General features: G+C 39.1%; 1 protein-coding gene across 3 annotated transcripts in view; it reads right to left on the bottom strand.

The window, feature by feature from the left end:
* Window positions 1-1848: 1848 nt before the first annotated feature.
* ORC3 (origin recognition complex subunit 3) overlaps window positions 1849-12060 on the bottom strand; it is a 65883-nt gene continuing 55671 nt past the window's right edge. For 2 of the 3 annotated variants that reach the window (XM_004766928.3, XM_004766929.3), the window contains 5 exons: window positions 10748-10848; window positions 6865-7006; window positions 3692-3808; window positions 2859-2938; window positions 1849-2290 (listed from right to left, as the gene is read on the bottom strand). In XM_004766928.3, coding sequence (XP_004766985.1) covers window positions 2185-2290; window positions 2859-2938; window positions 3692-3808; window positions 6865-7006; window positions 10748-10848 — 546 coding nt within the window. In that variant the 3' untranslated portion in view covers window positions 1849-2184. The remainder of the gene's footprint in view (window positions 2291-2858; window positions 2939-3691; window positions 3809-6864; window positions 7007-10747; window positions 10849-12060) is intronic. The other variant, XM_045075851.1, reaches the window with a different exon arrangement.

Here is a 12060-nt window from a genome sequence, read left to right on the forward strand (position 1 = left end):
TCATAGTTTTGGGTTTTTTTTTAAGATTTTATTATTTATTTGACAGAGATCACAAGTAGGCAGAGAGGCAGGCAGAGAGAGAAGGAGGGAAGCAGGCTCCTGCTGAGCAGAAAGCCTGATTGCAGGGCTCGATCCCAGGACCCTGGGATCATGACCTGAGCCGAAGGCAGAGACTTTAACCCACTGATCATCCAGGATCTAATCACAATTTTCTCTGGTGCCTGTTGAGCACCATTTGAAAGCTGGAAAAAATCACATTGTAGACATTGATGGTGTCTTCATATTAACGAGCACGAATATTGGAAAACCTTTCCCATCGCCGAATGCCCCACTTAAATAGGCAACAGATGGGAGATGCTCTAAGTCACTTATACATTCTTTTCCCCAGATTTTACTAACTTAATCAAAAAGGAAACACGTGAGAGGAAACTTGACTGGAGGAGAAGGACTAAAGAATATTGAAAAAAAAAATACAGAGCGAGTTGCTGTGAAGATAAGTCATGGAGACTTCACAGAATAGAAATGGATTCTCTGTTATAATCATACCCATTTGGCAGAGGCCTTTAACACATGGATTCCAAAGTGTCAAAAGCCTCTATTTGTCCAGTTTCTTCCTATATGGTGGTGATGTTTGTGTTTGCATATCATAAACGCCTTTATTTCAAAGCTGACAGCTCTTTGTGCACATATGTACATGTATTTACTGCGTACGTTAAGAAATCCTGGCACCTTTTAGATGAAGATGAGAAGATGAGCTCAGAGTAATGCTCTTTTGGTAACTCTTTCTCAGAGCTCTACAGGGCTAGATGCTTTCTCTTTTGGCATGCGGTTCTTTATTTCTGGTACCTTGGGATTTCCCTCTTTTTGAGCCTGGCAACATCTGACAATTTGTTTTTGGAGCAGGAAAAGGGGAAAGCAACAGTTAACCATTAATGTTGTCTGAGCCCATCATGTTGCCAGAGGACAAAGATGCTCTATACTATATATGTCCTTTACACTCTGGAATTGAGGTTTAAGCTATCAAATTTCTTCATAATAAATTTTTAAAATAATTAATTATACATTAAATCTGTTCTCAAAGCACACACACAAAAAGGCCTAGAATTACATAGCACTAATGTTTGTGACCCAAGATAGTTCTTTTTTTTTTTTTTAAGATTTATTTATTTATTTGACAGAGAGAGAGATCACAAGTTAGGCAGAGAGAGAGGAGGAAGCAGGCTCCCTGCTGAGCAGAGAGCCCGATGTGGGACTCGATCCCAGGACTCTGAGATCATGACCTGAGCCGAAGGCAGCGGCTTAACCCACTGAGCCACCCAAGCGCCCCTGTGACCCAAGATAGTTCTTAATGGATTTGGATGTTTTCCTTGTGGTCATATCTGTGTGATAATTTTGGTAAGTTAGTGAATACTCAAAAGATATATCCCAGAGTTCTCATGGGAGTAGAATATTAAATAATGCACTTGGGGGTATCTTTGTTTCACTAACTTGATGAATTCTTGTCATGAAGAGATCCATCCAGATGTCATTTCAATTGGGGTTTACTTTTTCCTCATTTGGATTTTTAAATATTGAGATGTAATTTGTAAAGGTCTTAAAGGCTATACAACTCCATGATGGGTCATCCTAAAGTAGAATATTTACTGCTTTAAAGCATAAAACGAAAGAGCTTGGGATTTTTTAAGTTTTTAGGCTAAAAACAATGGGGCAGCAGAGGCAGTTTTAGAACCTATATAGTCACCTAGGAGAAAACAACCTGTAGGATATTTATCTTACTTACTACACAACTTACTAAAGTGAGGAATGCCAGTCCAAGAAGCTGGGGGAGCAAGAATGAGGGATAGTAAATCAAGTGTAACACCTGGATAAAGGAATTTATTACCATTATAAACTATGTATGCTCAAGAACAATTTATAATTTAGTAATGACTATGAAGATTACAGTGATAATGTGGGAGAGGTTTTAGTTACAATGTAAGCATGTCATTTGCTGGGTTCTGAAGTACTCCAAAGGTGTCTTGATATATTCCTGTTTGGAATAGTTTAACAGTCTACTTTCTGATCAGACAGTACACAAGGATTACATGCTTCTTGCCAGCAGTCTTCTGGTGGTATGTAAATATGACTGGTCTCCTTTTCTCTCTTAAGCTTAATGTGGTATTTCTGGCTTCATTCACTGGCTTTCTAGCAGCCTCCCCATGTTAGCCTCGCCACATGGTCAGTCTTCTGTTTGGTAGGTTTTATAAATCCTAAAAGTTCTAGTTCAGAAACAGCTCTAATAAACCGAGCACTGGAGGCTATGGCTAAGGAAATTCACCATGTTAGGTTTTTTGACATAAAGAAGTTAAAGTCTCAATGTTAAAACATGCTTTGTTAAACTGAAGTACAGTTCAAATACATATGCTAAATTAAACTATAACCCTTACTAGAAAACATCAATGTAATTAGAATCCACTTTTCATTAAGACATGAATGGTAAAGTATGTAACGCTTACCTAATTCTAATTTTTCATAACACTATGAAAACTGCTTCCCCTTTCACTTCTTAAAGTATATAATCACCATAGAAAAATATAGGGAATTTAAAAATGACAGTTTTTGAACATTTTTGCTGAATTCTGGAGTATGACCTTGATAGAAGTTTTAGACCAAATATTTTATATTTGGTCTCATTTTAGGTTAAATTTGGAATGGGTATTTAGAAACAAGTTATTCTGGGCTGATATGTATTAGTATTAACAAGTAATAAGATTGTTTGGAAAACGTCTTGATAAATCTATTGTTGGTCTAGAGAAACTATAAACTTTTATACTCCATGTATACTCAGACATTACAGAACTGGTTTGTTAAAAGGATACTGGATAATTTCATTCCTTTCTTCTGAGGTTACAGAACTTGCATCCATTTTTTCAGCAGCTGTCACAACTGTTGCAAAAGCCTTTTCAGAGACGAGACAAGAAAACAAAAATCTCTACCATTGCCAGATATTTTATATTGCACTTGATGACTCTGTAAGGAGCCAGGTCAAGCTGCTGGAACTGATACCTGGCATATTTTAAAAATATTCCACCAAATTCCAGATTCTCAAAACTTCTCATTCTTAGAAGGTGCCAATTTTACATAGTTTTAAAAGGTGACATCTGTTAAGACCTTCAACAGAGTTAACTTTGTAATACTCCTCTGAGGATGGGAAGAAATTATTTCTCTTAGTCTTCCATTGCCTTGCCAAGTATTCACTGTACTTCCTGATTGCTAAATCTGTTGTACAGTTACTCCGATATTTTTTTTCTTTTTTGTGATAAAGGAAAAGCTAGTTAATAATACACTTTTATTTTGTGGAAAAACAGAACCAACCTAAATTGTTTAGCTTTTGCTTACTGTTAACTGTGGGGTTAGATCATGTACTTATTTTGACCTGGCATGAATGCAGAATTGGCATTCCACATTGAGGAGTGTGGAATGAAAGTGCAGGGGACTTGGAGTGAGACTATTGAGCAGTAAGCTGCTTTTCTGGAAGAGATTTTACAGTGTGAGGTGATTTATGCTTCCCAAACAAAAGAACAGGGCATTTAAAAAAAAAAAAACAAAAAACAGATTTAAGATGAGTTCCAAAGTCCCAAAAGTATAAGAACCCTAGGAGAACTGTCACTGATGGTTAGACAAATAGCTTACTCTCTTTGCCATGACCTACCTCTGACCAGTCCACAAGGTTGATTAGCCTGCTACACTCTAGGTGCAGTTTATATGCTATGCAGATGTCTGGGGCGACATTTGGAATGCAGCCTTCTTCACTCTTCAGTGCTTCATTCTAAAAACAACAGTAAACTTAGATGACTACTTTTTAGAGATGATCAGGAACAGAAGCAGACATTAATGAACCCCCCAAACTAATTTAGGAAGCCAGTAAATAAAGTCCTTTTGGTTTCCTTTATTTAGTGAGTTGTGTTTACTCCCCAATAGTTACCTAGTTCTTGTTTAGAATTAGGTCTTCATTATAATCCCCTTAGCTCCTGATCACTAGACGAATACTTAGAATCAGAAGAAAAGCTCATTTTTCATTTTAAGCAAATTATTAATTTTTTATTTTAATCATACACTATTAATTTCTAAGGCTCTAATGCATTTCTGGTTTCTGTAAAAAGTAAAATGCCACTTCCAACATTTGTGATTATAGCAATAATTACACCCTATTAATACCAACACATCACTACCAAGGCTGTAAGTTAGCTCTCCGAGAAAAGACTAGGTTGTCAAATGCTGCAGATCCTAAATAATCCCTACAAAAACAATCAGTGTGTGTGTGTTTTTAAAGGCTAATTTATTTGGCAGTGGGGCGGGGAGCAGTGGGCAGAGGAAGAGGGAGAAAATCCTCAAGAAGACCTTGCACTGGGTGTGAAGCCCAACTCACAACCCTCAGATCATGACCTGAGAGGAAATCAAAAGTGATCACTTCACCGACTGAGCCAGCCAGGGGTCCCAACAATCGGTGTTTTTAAAATTTATTCAAAATCCATGGTTACTGAGAAAGTGTCTCACACACACATACACACAGAGATTATAATATATCCTCCTAAAGACTCCTAAAATCACACCAGATCTCTTCTGTGACCTACCATTAAAGAGAAGAATTTTAGGGGGAGAGGTCAAGATGGCGGAGAAGTAGCAGACTGAGACTACTTCAGCTAGCAGGAGATCAGCTAGATAGCTTATCTAAAGATTGCAAACACCTGCAAATCCATCCGCAGATCCAAGAGAAGAGAAGAATTCTGGAAACAGAAAAACAACCACTTTCTGAAAGGTGGGACCTTTGTATTCCCGTCCTCCGGAACTCTGCGGAAAGTGCTCAGGGAACAAAAGCTCCTGAAAGCAAACCCGAGCGGATTATTCACCCAGGCCCCTGATCAGGGCGGTGCAATTCCGCCTGGGGCAAAGACACTTGAGAATCACTACAACAGGCCCCTCCCCCAGAAGATCAACAAGAAATCCAGCCAAGACCAAGTTCACCTACCAAGGAGTGCGGTTTCAATACCAAGGAGAGCAGCGGAATTCCAGAGGAGGAGAAAGCAAAGCACAGAACTCATGGCTTTTTCCCTGTGATTTTTTTAGTCATGCAGTTAATTTAATTTTTTTCTTTTTCATTTTTTTTTCCTCTTCTTCTGCTAAAATTTTTTTTTAACTTTTACCCTTTTCTTTTTCAACGTTCTTTAACTAGTTTATCTAATATATATTTTTTACTTTTTTATATTTTTCTTTGTTTTCTTTTTTTAAATTCTTTTTTTTCTTTTTTTTTCCCTTTCTTTCTTTTTGAACCTCTTTTTATCCCCTTTCTCCCCCCTCGTGATTTGGGATCTCTTCTGATTTGGTTAAAGCACATTTTCCTGGGGTTATTGCCACCCTTTTAGTATTTTACTTGCTCCTTCATATACTCTTACCTGGACAAAATGACAAGACGGGAAAATTCACCACAAAAAAAAAAGAACAAGAGGCAGTACCGAAGGCTAGGGACCTAATCAATACAGACATTGGTAATATGTCAGACCTAGAGTTCAGAATGACAATTCTCAAGGTTCTAGCCAGGCTCAAAAAAGGCATGGAAGATATTAGAGAAACCCTCTCGGGAGATATAAAAGCCCTTTCTGGAGGAATAAAAGAACTAAAATCTAACCAAGTTGAAATCAAAAAAGCTATTAATGAGGTGCAATCAAAAATGGAGGCTCTCACTGCTAGGATAAATGAGGCAGAAGAAAGAATTAGCGATATAGAAGACATTTCAAATGACAGAGAATAAAGAAGCTGAGCAAAAGAGGGACAAACAGCTATTGGACCACGAGGGGAGAATTCGAGAGATAAGTGACACCATAAGACAAAACAACATTAGAATAATTGGGATTCCAGGGACGCCTGGGTGGCTCAGTTGGTTAAGCAGCTGCCTTCAGCTCAGGTCATGATCCCAGCGTCCTGGGATCGAGTCCCACATCGGGCTCCTTGCTTGGCAGGGAGCCTGCTTCTCCCTCTGCTTCTGCCTGTCACTCTGTCTGCTTGTGCTCACTCTCGCTCCTCTCTCTCTTACAAATAAATAAATAAAATCTTAAAAAAAAAAAAAAAAAGAATAATTGGAATTCCAGAAGAAGAAGAAAGAGGGGAGCAGAAGGTATACTGGAGAGAATTATTGGGGAGAATTTCCCCAATATGGCAAAGGGAATGAGCATCAAAATTCAGGAGGTTCAGAGAATGCCCCTCAAAAACAATAAGAAAAGGCCCACACCCCGTCACCTAATAGTAAAATTTACAAGTCTTAGTGAAAAAGAGAAAATCCTGAAAGCAGCCCGGGAAAAGAAGTCTGTAACATACAATGGTAAAAATACTAGATTGGCAGCAGACTTATCCACAGAGACCTGGCAGGCCAGAAAGAGCTGGCATGATATTTTCAGAGCACTAAACGAGAAAAACATGCATCCAAGAATTCTTTATCCAGCTAGGCTATCATTGAAAATAGAAGGAGAGATTAAAAGCTTCCAGGAAAAACCTGAAACAGGGGCGCCTGGGTGGCTCAGTGGGTTAGGGGTAAAGCCTCTGCCTTCAGCTCAAGTCATGGTCCCAGGGTCCTAGGATCTAGCCCTGCATCTGGGCTCTCTGCTCAGCAGGGAGCCTGCTTCCTCCTCCCTCTCTCTGCCTGCCTCTCTGCCTGCTTGTGATCTCTGTCTGTCAAATAAATAAAATCTTAAAAAACAAACAAACCTGAAACAGGTATAATCCTGTACTGCCAACTCCCCAGTCATTAGGACTGCAAATTTACAGTATTTTTGTGGTAAATAAAGCCTGGGGTGTGAACTAAACTTCCAGAGTGATGAATCTGCTTCTTACCTTGAGATAATAATAAGGGTTGTTGAGCGCAGTGTGGAGGGCGATTCTTGGCGCCGCGTTCAGATGCTCCCGCAGGGTGTGGGCGGCGCTGAAGTACACCACCTCGTGCAGGGGCTGTGTCTCTGGTGGCAGAAGGTATTCTCTGAAACAGCCAAAGTGAGGTGTCCACTTTTAGATAAGCACATGTTTATGTTCAGTATAACATCTTTGTCAATCCTCTGTGGAAGACTGAGCAACGAACTTAAAAAGCAACATCAACAACCAGAAACAAACAAATGAAACAAAAGCCAAAGAGCAAAGTTAGTACAGGTTTACTCAGAATTGTACCTCTTCCATGTAATTTTTAAAACTCACATTCACTTGAGTTTAAGAAACCGTATTTTAGTTCTCAGTTAAACCTTTAGGAACAAATGCACCTAAGTCACATTTCTGCTCAAAACCTTAAAGCCAGAATTTCTTAAGAGTATTAATGAATACTTTCTTAAAGTAATTATTTAGAAAACTGAGATAGCCACATTCCTTACCACAGCAGACATTTATTTTACTCTTGACAGTGTTTAAAAATACGCCTCAGACCTAGAATTAAGAATTTAGGAAATTCTTTTTGGATCACAGAAAATGTTTTAATTGATATGTTTCATAGAAATGGTACCTGGAAGGTTTTTGTTATGTTAGAATTAAATTTTAATTTAAGAAGGCAGAAAAGGCTATAACTTTTAGCTTTAGAATACTGGAAAACAAGCAAATTGTTCATCATTAAAATTTCAGTTAAACCACTGTAACTCGGGTGTTTTCTGCAATTTATGAGTTAGTTGACAACCTAATTTTAATGAAATCTGAACGTAGGAAATAAAGCATTAAGAAGTTCACTTTCAGTGTCTAATGAGCCTATGAGCTTGCCTGTGCCATGACAGTGACATCACTCTTGGGTAGCCTGGAGGGAGCAAACTGGAAGGGAGAAACTTTGGCAAACACAACCCGAAGGTAAGAGTAATATGTTGCTAACTTGAGTAAAGTAGTTAACTCACATGCCTTCATAAAGATTTGGGGCTTCGTCCAGTACTGGGCTTTAAATATTTTGGCCACATGATGGATTTCTGTCCGCTCCTTTTCCCACCAAGTGCAGGCAGAACAAAGCAGCTGCCTCGGCCCAGCCACCGGGGAAATTACCATCTTCCTCTAGATCCTAGATTTTCCCATCCTGGGAGAAAATCCCACTCCACTTGTTCCCCCTTGTGGTCAGTGGCTTTGAGGACGAGAGGAAGAGGAGAGGTATTAACCATGTACATCACTCCTCCCCATCTCAAGAGAACTCCTGGCCCCTTGCTCATTTCACTTGTAAATGCTACTGCTCCTTCCCTAGAGTTAAGCAGAATAAAGCCCACTTGCAAAAAAGCATATGGGTTTGACTTGGCCCTAAGGATTCAGCATTCTATACCTTAAGCACTGCTAACCTCTTACTCAAGATTAAGTTAACTTAGCGGTAGCCTATGACATGGGTTTTGTAACATCAACTGCCTCCCTAGCCAGCTAGCTACCCATTTGTAATTTCTGACCGTAAACTATTATACACCAACCTCAGGCTGTTTCTTCCCAATCATTATAATGACTTGTCATTAAAAGACCCCCCCTGAAGTCCTGCTATGTAATAAGGACTGGAAATCAAACAAGGCAAGCAGAGTCAACTTCAGAAAAATTATCTCACATTTGTACTCTCTGCCCTCTTTAGCATCTTTAATGTTTAGAAATTTAGGTAATTCCTGAGGCAAAAGGACTTTCTGGATCTCACTGAAGAACCTCCATCAGAGGCAAAATAAAACATTTGCCTATGTTTGGTTCACACTGGCTGCTACATTAGTTGGCCACCACCAGTGACAAAACATCACACATGAGAATCTGTGTCCAACTACAAATGCGGAGATGAGCAGAGCTCTCCTGCAGCTTACCTGCTGGGGAGAAGAAGTAAGCAATGAGCCCAGCACTAGAGCACTGCATGGTGCTCATTCTGGATTCAGATCAGAGTTCACAAACAAAAGAGAGATGGTTCTGAGGAAATGGGTAGGGACCACTTAGTATCAACAAGGGCTGCAAAGCTGAAGCTTGTATTTTGATGAAAACAGTAATGCAGAAAGTAGCACTTTATTCTCCGTTCTCAGGAGTTTCATCAAGAGCTGCTCATGACGAACTGGGAACCTGGCTCTTGGAGTCTATTGCCTATATTTATCTTTAATGAACACCTTTTCTCCAGGACTCTAAGCTCTGTTCAAACACCTGTGATGTGGCCTCCTTGGAGAAAGTCAGGAGAGATGGAGAGGCACTTCTGTTGGACATCTCCAGATCAGGACTCTGTGACTTTCCCTAAGTCCTAGCTTCTCTCTGGGTTTTAGCTGCCACATGTCTACTTAGGTCTGTTTTAGCTCTAATATGCTACAATCCCAATCTCCTCCTGCCAGGGAGAGTCAATCTTGATAAAATAGTAAATCCTGGTATGGAAAACTCTATGATTTCACAACACAGCACAATTTAGTCATGCTCACTTTATTTCAGTAACTTCTCAGAAAGGTTAAAAAGTCACACACAGGTGGAAAGATCATGGTCAAAGAGCAAAAGGAATGGTTGTCTGATTTCAGAGCCTTCAATCTGGGATCTGCAGGAATTCAGAAAGGAACCTGACATCTGGCCTACAAATTATGCTAAAATACACTATAATTTTTTTCAGCAATAGCAATGGTCACAAGTTGGTAAAAGAAAGGAGCCAGATACTTGGGCAAGAAACTACAAGAACAGGAAAGCCCAGCAGGGCAAGGTTAACTGTATGAGTTCTAAAAGGTCAATTCTGGCCATGACACAGTTCAGCATATTGCATTGCATCACTTGTACATGACACACTTCTCACTTTAACCTTTCTTTTGTCACACTTGGTTGATCATCTGGACCTCCTCCATGGCATTAGTAATTTTTCTCCAATGATTGGGAACAATGACCCTGTTCCTACACTGTCCTAGAAATGGAACTTTACACTTTTAAGAGGACAGGTAATTTATCAGAAAACTACTCTGTCTTCAGTGACTGAGCTGTTCTTTTCAGTACTTGATTATATTCAGTGCCTAGCCTGCTGTTTGAACTGCTGTTAAAACACAGAAGCCGCAATGAAAAATAAATTTTTTCCTCTTTTTTAACTATTAAATCATTTTGTTTTTCACATTTCTCTTTTTCCTATAGCATGTCCCAACTGCTTGAAAGGCAGCTTTTAGGTGGGTAATTCCACACACCTACATAAAACTGCCTTTTGGGAAATCTGTAAATTAGAATGATCTGGGTTTCCCAAAAAGGAATCCTATTTTAAAATACAGGCAGAGCTAATGGACTTCTAAATTACTATGAGTACATTTCCCAACATGAAGGTAGTCCTCATAAGATGCACTGGTATTCCTTAGAATAAAGTCCTTTACTTGGATAAAAGAGGACATTATGACTAGCCTGCTCTGTCTTCTGGGCTTGGCCCAGATTCAGCATTCTCCCAGCAAAGACAGAACAAGAATAAAGTGCAATGCAAACACTCTTGTTATGAGAAAGGGGAAAAAACACTCACTTTCTGTTTCCACCCCCATCCCACCCCCCACTCCAGCCTAATGAACTATATCAAATTTGAATTGTGTTCTTGAACTGGCAACAAAGGACTGAGCTAGTCATTTGATCAGACATCTTAATAAGGATGAAAAATGAATCAAAATTATAATTCTAAGCTGTACAGAGGGACCTGAAAAGAATAAAGCCGAATCTAATTTAGGAGAAAGTGCCCTGGACTGGCTATGGACAGCTGTCACTCCAGTGTTGTTGGGAAAATAGCCTGATTTTTAGCTTTTAAGAGCAACAGACTCACCTCACCAGACTTTCAATGAAGTTGACAACTTTTTCTCTGAGTACTTCAAACCTGGTCTGCTTCTTACTTGTTCTTCTTAATTCCTTCATTTCCAATAAGGACTATGAATGAAAGAACATATTCTTTCTGGTGATTCTGCAACAGAAAATTCCTCACAGGGAGTGCTAGGTCCATAAAACAGAATGTGGAGAGAATGAACCAGATCAAAATGGATTTTGATTTTTAAGGTCTAGAAAGAATCCCTCCTAAGTGTCTTGCTTCAAATATGTATCAAGTAGGTTTTCAGGGAAAGAGAAAAAGGATAGCTCACTTTATTGCTATCATGGTAGAGTGCCACCAATCCACAACCCCATTACTTCAGTTAAGAGAAAGACTTAACACTCAGAGAAAGACAATTATCGTATGATCTCTCTGATACGAGGAATCTGAGAGGCAGGGCAGGGGGTTGTGGGGAGAAGAGGGAGAGAAAAACGAAACAAGATGGGACCAGGGAGGGAGACAAACCATAGGAGACTCTTAATCTCAGGAAACAAACTGAGGGTTGCTGGAGGGGAGGGGGATGGGAGGAATGGGGTGGCTGGGGGATGGACATTGGGAGGGTATGTGCTATAGTGAGTGCTGTGAAATGTGTAAGCCTGATGATTCACAGACCTGTACCCTTGAAACAAATAATACATTATATGGTAATAAAAAATAAAAATAAAGAAGAGACTTAAAAGAAAAAGAAACAAAAACAGCCTTAGCCTTTGTCCATCTAAATAGAATAAATTCAATGTGTTCTGTCTTGCTTTGACTTAAAGCTTACTCTACATTTATCATAACTTGGTATTATGATACAAAGAAGGATCTTTGCTTTGACAAAGAAGACCATAAACTTAGAAATATCTGAAAAAGATTATGTTGGACATACTGTGGCTCAGTTTCTACTCACTACTGAATATGCATTTTAAAAAAAAATCAAGAAAAGTATCTAAAATTATGGATTAGGCTATTCTGGGTTTCTCTGACCAAACAAACAAACAAACAAACAAAATACATCAGATAAATAATTAGATTCCTTTTGGCAACAGTGTCCCCATTTTTTCCTTACTAGTAGTTGATGCTTTTTTTCTCTCTGAGGCTAAAGGAACAGTTCCCACTTATGTTGGCTAGTAAATTCCTCTCTAGTAAATTCCACTTTTCATAAATACAGAGTGAGGACAGCAATGTACCAGATAAACAGGATGTTCAATTTATAAGTGAGTTACAAAAACTGCTTTGTTGCTGGTTGTGGTTTAAAAATTAAAAACAAAAACATTTAGGCAGAGCTAACC

This window comes from Mustela putorius, unplaced genomic scaffold (genome assembly GCF_011764305.1).
Source record: "Mustela putorius furo isolate JIRA1106 unplaced genomic scaffold, ASM1176430v1.1 tig00000166_pilon_pilon_pilon, whole genome shotgun sequence".
Taxonomy (NCBI): Eukaryota; Metazoa; Chordata; class Mammalia; order Carnivora; family Mustelidae; genus Mustela; species Mustela putorius.